This window comes from Aptenodytes patagonicus, chromosome 1, assembly GCF_965638725.1.
Source record: "Aptenodytes patagonicus chromosome 1, bAptPat1.pri.cur, whole genome shotgun sequence".
Classification (NCBI taxonomy): Eukaryota; Metazoa; Chordata; class Aves; order Sphenisciformes; family Spheniscidae; genus Aptenodytes; species Aptenodytes patagonicus.
Window position 1 is genome coordinate 25,967,168 of NC_134949.1, and position 21,333 is coordinate 25,988,500.

Below are 21,333 nucleotides of genomic sequence, written 5' to 3' on the forward strand. Positions count from 1 at the left end.
TATTAAGAAAAAATAGATCCATTTTTGGCATATGCTAAAGGTTAGTGGCAAATGTAAAAAAATGAGAGAACAAGGATATATGGAGATAAACGGACGTTTATAGGAAGCACTGACATTTAATGCTAATAGAATAGTTGCAGTTTTTATATTCATATAGATTTTTAAAGGATACCTGTAAATTTATGCATTTTTAATCCAATTATTATTAACTTTTCCTATTGTAACTTAACGAAAGTTAGACAATGCGTTCCTACCCTTCAAAAATAAGATTGTGTTAAAAGATAAAATGAGACTCATATAAAAGAGGAAGGCAATTAACAATGAAAAATTGTAAAAAAATCAATATTAGTTTGGAAATCAAGCTTATTTTTTATTGCAATAATAAGTTGGGTTTTTTTCCCATTTATATAAAGTAGCAGCACGCAATGTAGCTTTCAGCACCATTTCAATCAGCCTGTGTTTTGTGGTGCTTCAGCTAAAAGAGTTAGCATCGGCTCTGCCAGGCCAAGGAAGGTATACCTAAAATTCACTGAGAGCAAGAAAGAGCAAGCTGCTAGTTAGTTTAGTTTATCTGTTAGTTTAGCTGTTAGTTTAAGTTTATCCCCAAATTAAAAACTGGTATAAACAAAGTTTTATGAAAGCCTGTAAGGAAGAGGTTTGCACAGGAAGAGTGAAAGTAAACTTGATTTTTGGCTCATTAAAGCAGTTTATCAGTTGCATACATAAATCTTCTGCTTAAGATATGAGATATGAGATTAAATATTGCCAGTGCTCCTATAAACTGTTCTCCTAAAATGGTATGAAAAGAAATATACTTTTAAAACAATTCTTTAGGACTGTTTACCCTGTATTTAAAAAATATTAGCCTAAAGTTAAAAAGTTTTAACCAATTAAGGCTGTACACTTAATTTGATAGTTTTGTTTCTTCTGGATAAGGCTTTCAGCCTCTTTTATTTTTGTTCAACCTTTCCCATTGTCTTAGCCACAAATACATATATTTTTCTTTCAAGATCAAAATCAAAGTTTTCCTATAGTGCCAAAAAATTATCTGTATAAAAAGAAAAAAAAATGCTAAACTGACAACTGCAAATTTAAATATTTGACCTAAACTGATGCTAAAGATAGTTTGTTGATTTATGACTAGTTTACTTTGACATTTGGTGTCTATTTGGCATCCTAAAACTTTTAAAAAATGTTTTCTCCATGAATAAGGTATAGATTTTTTTTTTTTTTTTTTTGCTTTTAGCTGCATTTATGAACAATAAAAGTAAAATTATTTTTAAAAGGACACGATTTTGATGCTACAGAATAAATGGCCTTAGGCCTACAAACTTATGTCCAAACTGAAATTTACTCTTTGTAATCAAAGGAGACAGTCATTTCATTGAACATCAGTTTATGTCTCTGCTGGACCTAAATCCAGATAGCTGTTGATTGCAAAGAGAGAGCTCGTACAGAATTATGTTAAACTGGATACAATTGTGGAAAATGTGGAAAGCTGGATACAACTAAAACACATATGTCATAGCAGAACATTAGAAGTGAAGCTGTGATCTCTTACCGACCAGATTTTGTAATTGGCTGCATACCAAATTTCTACAGACTGCAGTAGCCCGATTGACCTGCAGGAATTTAGCACAACTTGGGGTTCTCATGGTCTCTATCAATTGTCTCTCTCTCTCTGAGGAGCCAAACACACGGTTAGTGCTTCTGACTTCTGTATTATTGATAATACAGCAATACTGAACAGAGAGGTAATTTTCCTATGATAGCCTGGTTCAAACCCCATTGAATCAAAGGGGATTTTCTGAAGGAAAAAGGATTTTTGTTGCTATAAAAATCATAATTTCATTCCGTGATCCAAACAAGATTAAAAGAGAGAAACTCCTCCTGTTGAATATTCAATTTTTTAATTTATTGATTAAAAAAAAAAAAGGATAAAAAAAGAGAAAGAGAAAGAAAGGAATGGTGTGAATTAGGTGCATACTTGGTAAGACGCTGAGCCTCCTCCAAAGAACAGTGCCATGGTGACTAGGACAGAAGGTGGTCAGTTCTGCCTTTCTGTCTCTGCACTGCATCAAAGGACTAGAAATGAGGCTTGAAATCCTGGTTGCACTGAACTGCAAAGCAGACTTCTAAGTTTTACCATTAATTTCAGAGGAACTAAGGTTTCACCTCTCTCTCTGCCTCGGCCTCTGCCTATGTCTGCACAAACACAAGCTTTTGCCAGCATAGATCCATTTTGCTGGGATAGTACCTCAGTATCGCTATACAACTGAGTTGTTCCCTGGCGTAAGAACAATGTACGATGCTGACTTACTTCTGCAGAAGTTTTGAGTTCTCTTCTGAAAGTAAACAGGACATTGCTTGGATTCTCTGAAAATTTAACTTATTTAAGTAAAAGAAATGTTGCTGCTTTAGCTGGGAATTTGCAATTGCTCCCATACATGTTAGGAAAATGTTCACTGCCAGGATTGGGACATCATTTGGTTGTTACAAATTTAGAATGATTTTCCACAAAAAGCCATGCTTTCCCGTTCCAGTTGGAAGTTGTGACATACATTAAAACTATACAGCCCTTTGTTGCCACATACTGCAAACCCCAGTTCTAGGCTCATTAGACACCTCTTGGCAATCTTTGCTTTCTAAGCAGAAATTATTCTTTCCTGTTTAATATACTTGTCCTTTGAGACTACATCTCCTGAAGTTTGTTTCCATTTTAATTGTGTACATTATTTGCAATAAGGCTGTGAAAGATATTTTATATTCAGCTTCACTTAGCTAGATGCAGTGTTCAAAAGAAGCATGTTACATATCAGGAGAAACAGATTGTCTGCCCCAGGAGGACTCTTCTGTGGATTTGGGTTGGGCTTTCCAGTCAGGAACTTTATGTCCTGATACAGTAGCGTAGGCTGGGTTGTGCTTCTTTATGATTCACAACTTGCTGTGTGATTAAAATATGCTGCTAGGTACAACAGTGTCTCCTTTGTGTGTTCCCTTCGTAAAACACAAAATTAATATATGCCTCTGTTTCACAAGAAGTGATGCATTCAGGCAGTTCCCACATTCCTTTCACTTTATATTGATTATTCTATGAGTTTGTGCAAATTTACTGCTGTGAGAAGCTGCTCCTATCTATGGCAAGATAAAAAATACGGTTGTGTTAGTAGACCATACAGGAGTGTTGGGATATTTTTCATTTATCTAATGAAGAACTGAACAAAATTACTTATTGTCTAATCCAGCAACAACTTAAGCTATGAGTAAGATTGTATACCTGAGTAGTCCTGTGGATTACTCAGATTTGTTAAAGTACACTTGCATAAATCTTCATGCAGCTGTGACCTAAACATGAATACCTGTCTGACAATCTGTTGTAATCTGGGTTCTCACTAAACCAAAGAGATGTCTTCATTGTATTGGTTATTGTATAATGTTTGATTTGTCCATCTTGTTTTTTAAGGTATCAATATATGTAAAAACACATACTCTACTGTTTGAAATTGTAAGTTGTTTTTGTGTTTCCAATATAAAAGTGGAAATATAAAATTCAAATGGATGAAAATGTTGTGTTCTTTTTCTAAAACTAATTTTTATTTTGAGTAGATAATCCCTTCCATTTAGAATAAAGCATTTTTATTTTAAATGGTTTTCATGGAAATATTTCAATGCATTTTAAAGGCTACATGACAATAACACAAGCAGTGGTGGATCACTGACTAGAAACTTATTAAACAAAACATTGTCACATAAACCAATTAACCCGATTTTAAAAATCTGTAACTATTCCAAGTGATTAGTTAAATCTATTGTGCGTAGGTTAGTGCATGTCCCTAGAAAAGAGGAAACATTTTTTTCTAGTTTTACTTTGATGAGGTGCATGAGTTACTTTTCAGAAGAAAGAGGATTAAGTACAAACCTTTTGTGTCTCCAGCTTCACATGTCTTAAACACCGTCTGTGAAATTGCTGAGAGGTATTCATGAGACAGAGGCTGCAAGCCACAGGACTCCTCTGGACGAATTCGAGAACCACAGTCCTGAATTAAAATGAAATCCAAAAATGACAGCACTGCACCCATCCATATGACTTTGAAATCCTCTTCAAGGACATTTAAAGAGGAAAAGAGCTATTTGGGGTTGGTTCTGCAATTCATTCATCCCTTGCTCTTCAATATATATTTTTAATATGAAATTTAGAACCTTTTTTCCATTCAGACAATGGTTTTGTAATAAATTATCCCAATCCACAGTAGATGTACAAGATCCTACATTTGCTAAAGATATACAAAAATTTATTAAGGCAAACATATATAACATTCATGCAATGTCATGTTGTCCCTATTTATCGTACAGTCTCTACTTATTTGCCCTTAGCAATTTCATATACATATCTGCAGTCGTATGGAATACATTTCTGTGATGAAATGCCCCAAATTAGCTTCAGGAGATACAGATGCATAAACAAAAAAAAATCAAGAAAAGAGAAAGAAAAAATAGAAGTTTCAAGGGGAAAATGTTTGAGCTAGTAGAGGGGTTACAAAAACTTATTAGGGGCACTGAAGGAAAGGATTTAATAGAAATACAATCTTCTGACGGGGTCTTCACGTGAGATGTATTCCATAGTAAACCTCAGACACTACCATAAGGGTAACATAAATATTTATGTTTAAAAACATTCACCTTTTAATTAATCTTCTTCATAGAATAGAATCTGACATTTTTTCACGTTCTAGTTAAAGAAGAGTTCACTAAGACCCACAATTAACACAGAAATATTTTATCTATGTTTATGCTTGGATACAGAAATATGGACTGGTTATTAAATCAACAGAACATAGTAAAGAACTAGAGACCGCTAATGCAATGGCATACACTGTAAACACATTTCATAGGGAGCTGAGTTTCTCACATTTTGATAATTTCTGATAAATTTTATAGGCATTAGCAGAAACGTATATGAGAATTAATTAATGCCAGATGCCTAAAAAATTAGCAGTAACAACCTGGAATACAAATCAATCAATTTGAAATTAACTTTCTTAAAATTTTCAAGTGAAAAGTGTTATTGGCTTTTAGAAAACTTGAACATTATTCTATATGGAAGGCCAGAGATGCCAGCAGCTCCCAAAAATTTCAGGCGAAATATCCAGATAAATAGTGATTCCCTACCATAAATTTTAGCACATGTGGGTTCTTACATTTTAAGTAACGGGCTACATCAACTTTGTGCCTTACAGTTACAATGTTCAAGCATCCGCTGACATGATATAAATGACATCACAGCATTTGTGACATTGGGCAACTCTTTTGTTATTTTTAGACGTCTACAGTATATACAGCTGCATGAGTTGCTCATTCTAGTTTTCCTTTACCATTTCTGCAGAGAAACAGCATTCCGAGGACACATTTTTAATCTGTTTTAGATGTGCACTTCACGATAAAATGAATCACATCCTAAAAATGCCTTTCTCCCTCAACTGTAAAGAGTTTAGAACAATTCAGAGGCATATATCTATATTAGTTCAGACGAATCTCTCTTCAAATTACTTTGTAAAAGTACGCATCCTCCATACTGCATTGCCCAAACTGGTGTTATTGCCAGTTGTTTCATCAGAAGACAGGAGCATTCTGGGGTCTGCGTTAGCTTAAGAAATAGTGTCTACTATCTCACATTTCATTGTCTCACCCTCATTTCTGTACTGTGACAAGCTTACCAGAACACAATGAGGTTTTTTTTCATCAAAACCAAAAAGCTATGTAACTGGGACTTAAACTAGAGAGAAAGATCATTTTATGACAAAGGAGAAAATATTATGAAAATTTAACCATGGAAATCATCACTTAATGTGCTTCTATTTTTAATTACTGTATGAAAAGTGCAGTTGTGGCCCTTTCTGGCTAAACTGAATATTAGTCATGGTAACATTCAATAATTCAAAATTTGCCTTTTTAAAGAATTACATATGCTTAGTACTACTAATCAGTTACAAACAAACTACACAAATGGAAATACACTTTTACTGGAGTATGTTCATTTTAAGAAGGAGTATTCCTGAAACCAAAAAGAATAATAAAATGTAATTTCTCCAAACCAAAAAAAATATTTCATTGGTCTTTTCTTCACTGAAGTATGCTGATTTCTATTTTTATTTTCTAAAATGATATTAAAATTAGTTTGGCTACTGTCATGTAATATGATTCACTGTTTCCATGAAATTATGCTACGTCTACGATGCTATGCCTAAATTGGACCAATGAGCAAATGACAATTATGTCCTAATATTGTCAAGGTGAAACTTGACAGCTAGTAGGATTTGTGCCACTGATATAGGTAGAGATAGGAATCCATCCTGGAATTTAGTAATATTGGTGGGTCTTGATTATGCAGTCAAAAACCAAAGTGAAATAGTTGTCTCACAATTATTCTGATCTCATTAAATTCCATGGTGGAAAAAAAGAAAAAAGTAAAAAAAATCTGCCCACTGACTTCAAAGGGTTAAGGTAATTTTTGTGCACAAAAAGTCAGAGAAATGGTAGATATGTGTGGGTTCTTTTGTACAGTTGTCCCATTCTCTGCTTAATGCTCTATAACTAGGGAAAGCTGTTATGACAAAATGAATGGCACAGTATCTTCTAGTGTTAAACTGTGATGTTGTCCTGGAGCCTCTGGGTCTGGACACACTGTACAGCTATTTGACAGTACTACTTCAACTAACATTAACATCAGAAAGCTCCTACCTTGCAGTAAAACAATTTGCACAGGACTTCACAAGAAAGCCCGAAATTCCTGAATGTGCTGCCATTGCTCTCAACATAGTGCCATAGAATAACTTAACAGGGATTTTCTTGTTCATACCTCTGCCCAGGGTACGTGTTTAAACAAACAAAAATCGATTTTAATTGCATTCCTTGGACAATATAATTAACAACAGTTTTATGTGGCTGGTTTATTACTAATCACATCAACATGCAGGTCAAAATATGTCACCGATTCCCTTTGACTTCATTGTGTTTTCAAAGTATGCAAACCATGAATTTTAAAAGACACTGCTTGTGTTTAATATGTAATTCACATCTACAACTATAGAGTAATGAGATATTGTGAATCACTGAACGAGCCTTATTTGTTTCATCTTCACTTTTGTGGGAGACCAATCCTTTATCATCATTGACATATTTAATATAAAGTGCAAAATGAATCTGTGGCAGCCACAGATTTACCGCAGCTCCACTAATGTACGGCACATTAAGGGCTTTTCTAACTGTCTGCAGATTTTTTAAAGTTTTCTTCAGGTGCTGCAGTGACATGACATCCTTCTTGCCTTGCCCAAAGATGAAACATCTTGTGATCTTAAGTATGTTTACAAAAGATCACTCATGGCAAAGATGAGAGCCAGACATGGAAACTTAAATGATAGCTCTTGCTCTGTGCCTGTTCTCCCTGCAAACCTTCATTTTTAGAAGGCAGACATAAAAAGGCCCTTGAAATGTCTGGACTAGAATCAAAAGAAAAATTCCCCTGCATTACGTACTTCAGTGCACAGTTAGAATCGATTCTTTATAAGACAGATTTGGCATTTTACTAGTAAACTTTGTTTTATCTTTAGAGAAAGTTTTCTGGACCCTAGCAAATAAAAGAGAAATAAAGCTTTCCTATGTACATCTAGATAGCTTTCAGTCAACATCAGTTGATAGATACTTAGACAGTGAACATTTCTGGAGTTCATCTGCTGTGTGAAAAAAGCATTGTTTCTCTTCAGAGCACACAACAGTAAACTTGATTCTTCATAAAGGGAATAAGTTTTAGCCTTCATGAAGAGATTACACTGATTTTTGAGCCTGGTACTCTACAGTTTTCTCAAATCATTAATTTGGAGCTATTAATGCCTACGTTATTTCATTTATTTATAGTCTAGATGCCTGATTTAACAAGAATATTTTTTAGCTCAGCTTTCAATAACCATACTGTATTTTGTCTCAATTACATATGCATATGCACATACATACATAGTTTCACTCAGGTTTACATAAATATTAAAAAAACCCTACCAATTTTAAAATCATATAGATGTGTGTGGTTGACAGAGAGAGAGAGAGAGATAACCAAAGCATTATAGAGATGATCCACAGTCATGCAGCTAATATCATGGAATGAATGTCATATAGATAATACCATTGTAGTTGCAATTATGCTTTAGATTAAGAGATCTAACTTAACTATTAATGGATTTTTACTTGCTGTTGTACCTTTTTACCACCTCTGCCCTAATGAAAGAATGATTACTCTGAAATTGCAGTAATTGCCTACGGATTAACCCCATAAACTTGCACCAAACTGGAAGCGGTTAAAAGGAGAGAAGGTAAGAAGCCCACGACTTTCCTGGGAAAAATCATATCGAATAGGGACAAAATGTCCATCCGTGTTCATTCGAACGGTCAGTGCTCCAGCAGTGACAGAGCACCACATAACAAAAATAAAGTTACTTTTAGCATCTACAGCTGCTGCTACCTGTCAGCTCAAAAGAGGCATTTTAAAATAGGAAGGTAGGATTTTCAGAATTTTTCTGGAATAACCCAACTCTGTCCATTCAAAGCTGTTGCTAAAACTATCATTTTCAGTGGAAGTAGACTTATGTTAATGAATTGAATGCTTTGGAAACTCCCGACCAGGACACCTGTATCTAGGCTGTACACTCAGCTTTCTCAGTAAAAGTCCTTCTTGCATTTGTATTAAAACCCCTAGCGATCAATGGGAATGGTGGGCTCAACACTTTGAAAAACAGGTAATTTCTGCTTAGGTACTCATGTCTGAAATTGCACCCAGCCCAAATCACTGAAGACTACCCCTACCAGACTGATCAGCGTATCAGAATGTTTTAAACTAAACAACAAGAGAAATATAACTAAACTCACAGGAATTCATTTTAGCATTGCATACAGCCAGCATGTAGCCAAAATCCTGCATCTTTTTAACATCCAGAGCCCACGCGTGTCTGGCAACTGGTGGATGAGATAAACCTCATTCACAAGTTCTTGGCAAAGAAGGGAGGAGACCTCTCCATCCATCGAGCTCTGACCCTGCAGTCCTTTGGCCAGCGTTGCACATCAGCCTGGCAGGTCACCCAGCCACCTCCCCTAAGGCACCACAGCCCTGCCTCATCTTATGACGTTGCCGGGGCTGCCTTATTTCTTTTGACTGTTTACATTTTAGACATGCCAGAACAAAGCTTCCTGTGAAAGAGGTAATTTTGAAAGCTTTTCTGTTGGCCTTTGTAGGCTTGCTGACTTGACTTTATTTGATCTGGTTCTATTTAAGCTGACCCAAGTTTCTCATGAAATCCTTTCATGTCTCTTTAGTCTATCTTTTTCTACTATTTTACACATAACTAAAACTGGATGAAAAGTGATTAAAAATGATGCTATGGAAGGAATTCTAATAAAATTAGTCAACGAGTGAGCTCATGAAATAGTGAAATTGTATCTTATTGCTAGGAAATAAATTGTGAGCAGATGGATTAGTTCCACTCTATCAATTTTATTAACATGGCAGCAATAAATGAAGGAACAGTTGGCATATTGACTTCTATTCAACTGTCTCCCTCTGTCCAGCTGCATGTTCAGTGATAGATGAACCTCCAAAGATTCAGAGGTTCAGGCTGGTTCAGTTCAACACCCAAATTAACTAGATTGAACTGAAACTCCTGGGTGTACAAAATAGGTCCAGAAAGCTCTCACAAGGAGAGAGGCAGTATCCCAAGAAATTTCAGTTCGCTACTGCTTTTGGCTGGGAAACAATGACTATTATTATTCATCAAGCACTGTCTAAGACATAGATGAAGACACTGCCTACATCAAAAGACACATAAGTCCATTAAACAGAGAATATAGAATTAATGGGTTGAACTAACGGAGCAATGTGTCTGTGTGTGTTGCAGCTATGTTTTAAAGGAAAGAAACTGCCACCACTGTGTTTTGTAAGGAACCTAATGTGTTCCATCTGCATAATGGGATAATATTTCCCCAATGACCCCAAAGGCACTGTCACAAAAAACACATTAAAAAACTATGAGATGCTCAGTTCCACAGGGATCTGGTAGGGGTCATAAAAACACTTTAGAAGAGGATTCTGGGCACTCACAAGGTTGGAACACGCAGCGCACAGACACCAGTAGGAGACTGGGAATGATATGAAAAGCTGAGATACTGGCCATATTGTCAAGGCATGGTGGAGACATCAGAGAACAGTTTGAAATGTGGACAAAGTGCAGCCATCAGTCTAAACTGCTTTCAAGTTCTTACTAGCGCTATTCATGTTGTTGCTATAGTTCTTATTATCTTGTCTTAAGAATACAAGCATACCATGAATTGTAAGATTTTTCTCTCTCAATCACAAACTTCTGCACAGGAAATTTTTTGAAGAATAATGTCACATGCTTGAACCAGTAACGGAAGAATGTCGTATCTACACAATATCTTTATTATCTGCTAAAGAGCTTTTGAAAATCCCAGTAGGTGCCTCTCTACAAAGACAACTGCCTCAAAGCACATACAGATTATATGGACAAATACATTTCGTCTTGACACTAGAGCAGATGCAAAGTGGCTTCCTCTGCACTGAGAATGCTAACCTCACAGAAAGTTAAGAAACTGTTTTGAGAAATAAGCACTAATAAAGAGAAAATATTGCAAGTTTCATACTACTATTTTAATATATTTTATGTGTGTGGAGAATATAGAAGAATCCTTTCAATCTATGAAGGATTTTGATTCAATTCCATTCTACATCATGTTTAATACTGCACATGATGTCAGTTAGACTCTCTATCTGCCTTCCTGCTCCCAAACAGTCAATAGTTCAAAGTTCTGCATTTGTGAACCATAGAACAAAAATATTGACGAGGGCTAAAAATCATGACTCTAAATCTAGCAGAGACTTGTGAATTATTATTCTGAACAGCTCAGAGATGCAACAGAATTAGTTGAAGTAAGATGGCTGAATGTGAAATCCAACTCCATTAAGAATAAAATACTGTAAACATAAGTTTTGGAAAATATTTCAAACCGTACCTAAAGATAATTACAGCTTTTTTTTTCAATATTTGAAGCTAACATCTGCATGGAGTTTTCAACTGCTTTCTTAGCAAATATCTTTTCCTAATGCAACTAATGATATTTTTCCCAAGGAAGAACAGTGACAATTTCCAGCTTGTATGCTTTATAAACTAAAAACACAAAGCAAGAAAAAAAGGAATGAAAAGAATTTAGTGTTTCTTCCTCCCTCAAAATGAAGATAAAACAGGAACAAGGAATAGCAGATAGAGAGGCATTTTGCTATTTTAGGTTCTGGTGTTTTTTAGTTTGAAAAGTGAGACGGTAATGTTGTCCTGGAGACTTCAAGAGCTGCATCAGTTTTGGATTCCCTCTTAGTCACCTCTCTCCTGCCCCATCTTTTCTCAGTGCAAGCTCTGAATGTGAATTGACTTGAATTTTGCCAAGTCCACTATCTGAATATGGGGAATAGCATGAGAAAACCATGTGCTTTGACAGTGCAAGAAGTAAATATTTTATGCGATAACCAAAAGAATTATTAGGTATTTATGGTTCTCTCCCTGGTAATTAGGTAAAAAATGTACTATATTAGCTGGGAAATCCCACAGCCTTGTGGCTATTTTTAAGGAGCATTCTTTTCTACCTTCCCATGCTCAGGGTATATGGCATTCACAGTTCACACTGCAGAAAGATCTATACTCTACATCTTCCTATGTGCAAGAGATGCTTGAGCTCTAGCCTTGTCCCTTTGATTTTAAACGAAGACCTTTATATCACAGCCATGATGAACACAGTAGAACTTCTCAGACTGAACAGCTATCACTACATTCAGAAAGTATGAAAAGGTATGAGAGAAAGAATGAGTTGAAAAGCATTACTGTTCATTCATGAATTCTGAAATTGAAATACTCTGACAATGAATGCAATGCATTGAAAAAACGTATGTTAGGCAAGGACTTGGTCCAGTGAGCTATACATCTGCTAAAGCTACTGGTAAAGCTGCTTTTCACAGTAAGCAAGGCTTGCAGATTTGAACTCAGTGTTTCAGGGTGTGCTGTACCAAAAGTACTTCTTTCTCACTTTTAGCACGAAATCCTGTAGACCTTGCAAGAACATCTATTAACTTTATTTAGGGCTTGAGGCATACTGAGGTTAAGATTCCAAGAAGAGATTTAGGATGTTTGGGTCCAATTCACAGCTCTGCCTCTTATTTTCTGTATCAGCTTGGACAGATGACTTGGAGCTCCACCCAACACTACCCACACCTGTAATGTATCATCTCAAAACCCTCACTCAGTTGCCACCATCCTCCTAAGTGCCTAAGTTTCTTCTAGTGGGCATAGGCAAAACCACCCATAGCTCAGTCCCTTTAGCCCTAACAGAGTTCAAAAATCCCTTTGCCAACAGCGCTTGATCTGATAGGTGTTCTCAGGACATGCCACTGGGAGTGTGCAGTGCACAAAGCATTAACTGGTATTTCCCTGGTAGAACATTTCCCTGTGATATAGCAAACACAGTTTAAAGTCCCTCTTTTAACTGATTTGGAGCAGAGATTTCAGTTCAAGCTCCCAGTGTCTTCCCTCCAGTCAGTGGGCTATAGGCTATTCTGGGCAGTTCTGTCTCAGTCTCTCCCAGGGAAGCTGTTTGCATTTGCTTTGTACATACAATTAAATACTGGCTTGTAAAAGCCTTGAACCTGTTCCACCCACAGGCTAGATGTGTGTAAAGAACGTAGGGTGAAACTGGATGGAGGGAGCACCACCAGGCTCCCTGTTAACTGTTACGTGAGAAAGGACTGACTGAAGTAGGTACTTAACTCCCTGAGAGAGCACGTGGCAATTCAAAGTGGAGGACAGTCTCTCCTGTAACCCAAGACTGGATGTGTAACTCCCAGAGAAAGACGCACTTAAGATACATTCCTTTCCATATGATTTTCTGCAGGGCAATACATCTGACTCCCTAATCACTATGCTGGCTTGTGTAGAATCTTATTTTTACAGGCTGAGCTCTTCTATTTCAAATTTAAGAAACCCAGACACTTTTTGTGTGTGTGTTTTCTTTCCCCAGTTGTATCAGATGTTTAAAAAAATTAAAGAGTTCTCTGCAAGCTTTACCTCACTAACACTCCCTATGCAATGCATAAGGAGCCTAGTTACACTGCTTGGACATGGTGTGTTTCCCTAGGACTCAGGATGCTTAAATCTCTCTCTTCCCAACGGATTGCCCTGGATTCTCCTGCACGTCCCCTGAACATGAGAAAAGAAATGTAATACTGATTTTTTTCAGCAAAATATTAATGATGGTGAATAATAATAAAATATTCATGATGGTGGCAAGCTGGTGACTGCCAAACAGGATGCAAAAGAACTAAGTTCTGCAAGTCCAGTTCAACAGGACCACTAATTTTGCTTCTTTTTTCTTCTTCTCATTAAAAAAAAAAAATAAAATTGGAACACTGGGATTTCTTTTCTTAGTCTAAATTGAGCTTAAATTGGCCCAAAGGATTGAAAAGGTATTAGTGAGCCATGGATGGACTGCCAGCAAGATTTCAAGAGCTTTGTTACCTTGGGAAAGTAGACAAAAACAAAGCTAAGGAAATAATAAATAAATGAACTAAATATATTCATTAAAAAAGCCAGAAAAGTTTATTACTTTATTTATGTTATTTTGGCTGCAGGGTGAATTAAAATGGTTTTTGTATAAGGAATTAGTGCACACACTGTTTTATACAGGAATTATTCTCCGTTGCATACTAGGTTTTGGAATGCACATCAGAGCCATGTATGGTCTGGGGAACATTGAGGAAGCCACTAATACAGGCTCAGAAATACCAAGTGGAAGACTTCTGAAACTGTTTTCCCAGGCAATGCCAAAAAACCCAGCGAGTTCCTGCCTTTCATGTAAAGACAGAGTCTACATATGTGTGGAGGCTTCACTCTAATGGAAAGCACGCTTGTATCTGGTGGGCAACAGGAGGTATTTCCCTTTGCATATTTACAGTCTGCACTGACGCACGTGTTTGAAGAGCCCAAGCACAAGGCCAGCTTCATGCAGCCATGCGCTTTGATGTTGGCTGTCTTTAATGGTGTCCCAGGGAACACACAGGACCAGATCCTGAGAGCAGTTGTGTTGAACATCCAAGTCGTTCAAGTCAACTCCCAAGAGCCGAACACCCTCCTCTTCAAAAAGCAATACCCCTAGTGAAAGGACCTATGGTTGCTCTCCAGTGAGAGTGGTACAAATGGTTTGTCTGCTCAATACCTAGTCTGCGCTGAAAAATGTCACCCAGGTATAAACGGTCAGAGGGACACAGGGGTGTGCCATGGGGCCAGACCTGATGGGTCTGGGGATCAAAATGGGGATGTCCATTTTGTGGAAGGCCACCTCAGCAACTACTGCTCCTCACCTGAAAGGTGCCAAGAAGAAAAGAGGCATGTGAAATAGATGTGCACTGGTTGCAATGCCCCCATTCTGGGCAGGGATGATCCCTAACACCTTGCGCTTTCCCAGCAGCTCCATGGGAGGTAGGTCATAGTGGCTGGCAGCCCCACAAGCAGCAGCCTGACCCTTCTGTATTTGGCTCTGTTTTTAAAGTGGCCTTCGATGAAGGGCCCATCTCTGATAAAGGATCCATCTCTGAGGCATTTCTGGCCAAATATCAGACCCTTCTCTTATTAAGGCATTAGGCTGTTTGTTTAAGTCAGTCGAGACAGGTTCAAAGATCTTGAGAGGGTGTATTTTTAGAAAGAGAGTGTTTACACAAATCTTTGTAACTGTAACCAGCAAATATTTTGCGAAAAATCTATTACTGATGTAAGGTTTAGAGCCTTGTTTCATACACAAAGAAATGTGAGGGCTAAAACTAAGAATGTGTAAATGACACTAGAGAAAGTCTCTGTGCAAATGTCCAGGAAAGATGGACAGTGCATGGATAGGTCTCCATTCCACACTATCCATATCTCAAATTGAAGCTACTTATATTCAGAAGGTGCTGTGTAAGCCTACGGTAGTGCAGAAGGGAAGACTATGACTTTCACTCTGTATGTATGAAAGAGTGAGAGAATGTGAAGATTTAAGAAGTGGTGGGATTTTTTTTCTGCTTTCTTCCTCTTCAGTTAAAAGCTTCAGTAAAAATACAATACTTAAAAGGAAATCAGTCAAGATCATTCAAGATTAAAGTTTCTTGGACAATGCACACAATGAAGACTGTATCAAAACAGAAAAGATAAATGTACTTATAGACAGTATCTGCTTATCATTTATACTTCCCTTTTACCACACTGTGGCTTACCATGAAAAGAATGAAGTAATGAAGGACTGATTTGCCTTTGAAAATCAATACATATTTCATTCAAAAGAACCTTTGAGTTAGAATATTTTCCTTGCTGTCTAATAGCTATGTCCAGCACTAAATTTTACATATCCCTAGATATTCATTTTATATACACAGCTGGGAGACAGGAATAAGACAGGCAAATCTGTTTTCCTAGAACACCTACAAATCTGGCCATGTAGTAATTTATTTTCTAAACTATAATGGGGTCAAAATTGACTCTAATGAATTTGCAGCACACTTGCTGCTATAATCACAGAAGTGAATTTCACGGATTTTTATTAATCATGATCTTTTTCAAAAGATACTGATTAAAGGTTTGCCTTCTGGTGCATAGCAGACTGAAAATAGAGTGTCCTTACAGCTTGGTGCCTTACTGGACAGCAGACTGCATGCAGGTAGCTTTCACACATGGACAGAAACAGATTGCATGCAGTTAGTGCCAAATGAGCAGACTGAAGTTAGAATTCAGCCCGCTTTCTCCAACAGCCTGCTCGCAGTAATTTACTACTGCATGTCCTTTTCATTCAGCTAAAGTAATCAAGCAGCCACTAGTTGAACAAGGCCCTCCTCACAAAAACCAACTAATTACTTATGAAAACTGAAAAACGTGCTTAGTGACGAAGTTTATTCTACTGCACAAGGCATGATAAGTGATACTGAGCTGAAGCCTTGCTTTGGTCAATACTGAGATCACATTAGCACAGAGATGAAGCACAGTGGAAGCAGAAAAAACCCTTAAAAAATGAAATTTAGGCTCCCTCAACAATGTATTAAGGCAGTTAATTACAGCTTATTAATCACCTAAGTTCCCCTGACGTACACAAATAGTTTTATTTTAATACAGCAATTTACTCTCCCTAATAGACAGACGTCTGGAAGATTTCTGTGATGCACTTCAGGTCTGGGTAGCAATGAGGAGGCAGATAATGCAGCCAGTGCAGCACTACAAACATAACAATCAAAATGACTCAGATTGTTCCCCCCAAAATGTCAGAAACATGTTAACTACTGTTTTTCTTGCAAGGACAGAGGCTACAAGGCTACACTTGGTTCTGGGCAATGTTCCAGGCCCAGGTGGTGACCCAACCTACACTCACCAAGATTCAGCACTTCAAAGAAATAACTCTGTGTACAGCTAAGGACTCCTCCACCTTTCATATGTATTTTGAGTCAGCCTATGAGGCATTTGGTGTGTAACTTTCTTCTGTCCACTAATAAAATGAATTGCTGTAAATTCAGGTTTCTGGAGATGTGGAACAAGTTTTTCCTTCAGCAAAGTAAGCATGGATACATTCACATCCCGTAGTAAACCCTCCCACATTATAACTCACATTGTTTTCCTGACTGATAGGATTATTTGAGTACAGGCAATGCCCCCTGAGCAGCTCTGAAACAATGGATTGAATATTATCTTATTTAAATGTTTTTGCCTAGACAGATGAACAGTCTAGCTGATGGACTGCTCTTAGCCTGCCCATACTCCTGGTTGTTAACCAGCTATTTTTTATCTTCCTACCTTTCCTCGGTAAGATACCGGATATCTTGTAACAGGAATTTTGCTCAGAGTGTTTGCCCAGTAGTAACTCAGCAAAACCCCTACAAATCCTGAACCAAACACACAGCTCAGATTCCCTCCAGCGCGAGCTCTCTTCTGTGTGGCGAAGGGCAGCCAGATCTTACCATGGACACTGAGACCCTGTCCTTGCTGCAGGCTTGGCTGTTGTGGAAAACAAACGTTTCCAGTTTGAATCAGACATGGAGGATGTACTACAGACAAAAGGACTGAGATGATGGAAGGGACCTATTCCAGCAAATATTAGGTTACAGTATATTATGATATAGCATACATTAGATACCGTTATATACAGTATACTGAAATCTATATTAGATACATGATAGGAATTTAACAAAGGTTAAATTCAGTATTAGCGCAAGGATGTTGTCGTTTTGCTTTTACTTCTCTTTAATTCCCTCCTTCCACACTTTTTCTACAGGCTTTTTATCATTTGACAACAGTAGAGATGATTGTATAAACTTTACAGTCTTTTTTTATAGAAATACACAGATATGGAGTAATCTTGCTGTGCTGATTCTACCATACTGATCTTTACCCTCCAGCTGCCAATACTCCTTTCTCTCATAAAAATGGCAGTTCCGCATGAGTGAATCAGGGGAGGATACTTCTAGGAAAGTATTTATGTTTGATAACTTCTTATTTCTTTTCAGTTATTTTCTTTTCATATTACTAACTTGAGGAAGAGAGTGAGAAAGCTTGAGGGAAGATCAGAAGGAGGACAGGGAAAAGAGAAGGATATGGGTTAAATAAATGAGTTATTAAATATTATTAAATATGAGTTTCTTAGTGTACATGGCTGTCTAGATGTGCCGCGTTACGACAACTGAATAGAATTGCTTAAATAATTGTTTGTAATTGCTAAAAAAATATTAGGAAATACTTCAAATTGCCTCTATTTTGCAATATTAAACTTGCCTTCTATTGTGTTGAAAGCATTACATAGGAGGAAATGACTCAAGATTGACTGCTAGTCTGAAAGCACTGTATTACTATTTTCATATAGAGTGCACTAAAAAGAAAACATGTAGCAGATAAACTCTAGCTTACAATTTTGCACTGCAAAATGTCCATACAAAGACTGATCTTAATAGACCACCATACAGAGATTATGGTGATTAAATAACCTCCTCCTTCTAGGCTGATGAACTTCAGCGTCTAGCATACTGGGGAATGAAAAGGTATGCAGGTCCAACAAACGACCTCAATGCAGCTATGAAAACCCAGACACACAGAGGCTCCAAATGGCCTTCACATTGCCAAGGTCAATAGCTTGCGGATGACTCCACTTTCTCCTGGTAAAACAGTATAAACCACTGTATCAGAGTGCAAAAGTGAAGCTTCATGTAAATGAGACTTGGATGTGCTGTAAGGCATTTCTTGTAAAGCAAAAAAGCTGTCTCAGTCTTCTTCTGCCTTTCTCACCCTCCAGTAACTGACTGAAGTTGTGAAGTTAGTTCTGAGTTAAAGCCAAATGAAAGAGGTGCTATCATTATTTATGAGTGCTGGTGGTCCACTGGCAGTGTGCCATTCATAGCCAGTTTTTACAAGAAGTTGGACATTTCCCAAGATATTTTTTTTCCTGTCTTCTGATTGACCTCAGTGGCAGCTGTTGAGTGTAATTATCTCAAAGGTCCACAAGGCTAACGAGTACCTCTCCACAGCAAATACAGAGAGTTCCAAAAGTAATCTCTATCCTTTCACAATGCTTAATAGTGAATGCCTCAAATGCCAGGAGCTAATGCAAGGTGTAAGTTCCCCGAATACTCAGTTTTGTACCCTACCAGATACAGCTCACATGCATAAGTTTTTTCCAACAGAGCAACTCTTCAGATCTGCTTGTCCTTCTTTTCTGAAGTACAAGCTCCTTATCTGAAGCCTTCCTCACACAGACAGTAATGGTATCAAAAAAATACAATGTCAAATCACAATACACCATCAGAAAAATGACAAATAGAGTGAAAGCATGCTGATCATAACTTTATAGTGATTTTATCTGGAATAACTTGCCGCTTGCAAAATCCACATGTGCAGTGTTTAAGGGTTGTCTGACCACATGTTTTTGCTCCACATCTGTCAACTAAGAGCAGAGATCTGTTTGCACAGTGTAGCGCTCTGGAACATTAAGATACTCCCACAAGTATTTCTGGCTTATAAAGCAAGAAATGGGTTACCTTGAGGCTGTGGTATGTTCATCTGTGTTTTATATGTTACAGTGTAACACTTTTTGTATTTTGTAAATTATATTAGTTACTTCAGATGTCAAATGATAGAATTTCAAAATGAAAAGGCACTTCTAATCATTAATATAAACTAACATATATAGCTTTGAATCTTTCACATCATAATGATTTGCCACAGTCAAAGAGCACACCTGATTTGTTTCATACCTCTCGAAAATGTGCATCTTCTTCTGTACAGTTCACAGAATCACAGAGTCACAAAATCATTCCAGTTGGAAAGGACCTCAGGAGGTCTCTAATCTAACCTCTTGCTTCACAGAGACTCAGCTATGAGATCAGACCAGGTTGCTCAGGTTGCTTTGTCTATTCTGGTCTGGAAACCTCCAAGGACGGAGTCTGCACAACCCCCCTCTGCAGCCTGCATCACTTGACTGTCCTCAAAGTGAGAAATGTTCCCTTACATATTCCCAGCCAGAAACTGCCCTGTTTCAATTCATGACTGTCAGCTTTTGTTCTGCTGTGCACCTCTTTCGTCAAGAGCCTGGCTCCCTTTTCTTGGCAACCTCTTCTTAGATATTGGAAGGATGCTATTAACTCTTCCTGAAACCTTCTGCACTCTGGGTTAAAAAAGACCGTCTCCTCAGCGTCTCCTCAGCATCTCCTCAGAAGGCAAGTGCTCCATGCCAAATGTTCCCATAAGGGCTTTTTATGCTGTAGCTTGGTATGCACACAACTACCTGAGACATGACGGTGCTGAGATTCAAGTCAGAAGTAGGTTTTTCTCCAATTTTGTCAGAAGAGGCTGATTAGTAAATATTCTGGGAATTTATATGCCAGACTAAGCCCAGCGGAAAACACAGCTAAGAGATCTCTGTACTCTCTAAGAGCCTAATGAGTAGTGCTGAGATGTAGGAGATGCAAGTTCAAATCCTTTATGTACTGATTGATGGGAGTTCAGTTAGTGGTTTAAGTAAAAAATCTCCAGTGGGATAAGCAGAGACTAACTCTAAAGTAGGGGTCCATCTGGCATGGGGATTCTGCTCCACTTTAGGCAACAGTTTCATAGATTAAAAAAATCCAATAAAAATCTTTTTACTTGGGGCTGTAAACAGAATTCCTAATTTAATCAGCTGCACTATACTTGTTGTATGAAGTTTTATTTGAATGATTGCAAGTTTGACAAGTCCTCTATTTGATGTTACTAGTATTTTAACTCCTACTTAGATAATTCGCAGCTTCAACTAAAAAAGGAGCTGTAATTTAGCCCTTACTTGGAGCTTACAATTAAGTCTGGTTATCAGTCACAGTTCTGGTCTATAAAGACAAGATATTTTTAGCAATACAGAACTCAAAATATGTATTCATTTATATCAGCTTCTGTCTGCTTCATTAGGGGAATGGACATGGTAGATCCATTTGCAGAACAACCTTTACAAATATTTCATAGTACTTTTCTGAGTTGTGTAGTATGACACCAAATGCAATTTATTAGAGACTAGCAATAGCACGAACCATTACAAAAACACAAATTAAGAAAAATCTATTGCAAACATATCTGCAGTTACAGCAAAGAGCTTAGCAATCAGTCACTACAACCAAAGTGTCCTAAACAATAGGAGTATCGAACAAAAATGTCTCTCTCCATCTTAAAACGTAGCCCAGTAAATTAATCAACAGCCTGTGCATGGAAAGCTACATGCGGCAGTTGTGCGGACAACAGAGGGGTAGGCTCTTTGACTGTCTTTTTACTCCTCAGAACTGCTTGCTCCAGACAATCATCTCTTTCTTATAAGGAGTAACTAAATAACAGTATTTCTGCAGTTTAATAGATGTGATTCCTTCAGCAGGACAGAGAGATGAGATGTGACAAAAATTCCCAGTTCTGTGGCAGGAGATGGAGCAAGCAGGCAGGGTAACATCCTATTCTTGCTAAGCACATGCATACTTCCCATACACATCTTCCTGCTTTAGGTTCACATGTTTAAGGTTGAGCACTCCTATCAGTACTTTGCTGGGTTGAGAACAAAATACTCAGCATTGCACAGGAACAACCACTTCCATTCCTGCAATTGCTGGTGTTACAGGCACAGAGCCTTCTTTCTGTAGTACCTTTATTGTAAGAGCCCCCTTTCACAGATAATAGCCAGGAAACTCACAGGTCTTTTCTGAAGCTGCAAGACAGTTTGCAAAAA

At 37.5% G+C, this 21,333-nt stretch overlaps 1 protein-coding gene across 1 annotated transcript in view; it reads right to left on the reverse strand.

Annotated features, from left to right (window-relative positions):
- The window catches only part of CPED1 (cadherin like and PC-esterase domain containing 1), a 156,498-nt gene that overhangs the window by 24,031 nt on the left and 111,134 nt on the right, over nucleotides 1–21,333 (reverse strand). The window contains exon 18 of the mRNA XM_076330198.1: nucleotides 3,920–4,037. Within this exon, the coding sequence (XP_076186313.1) occupies nucleotides 3,920–4,037 (118 nt within the window). The remainder of the gene's footprint in view (nucleotides 1–3,919; nucleotides 4,038–21,333) is intronic.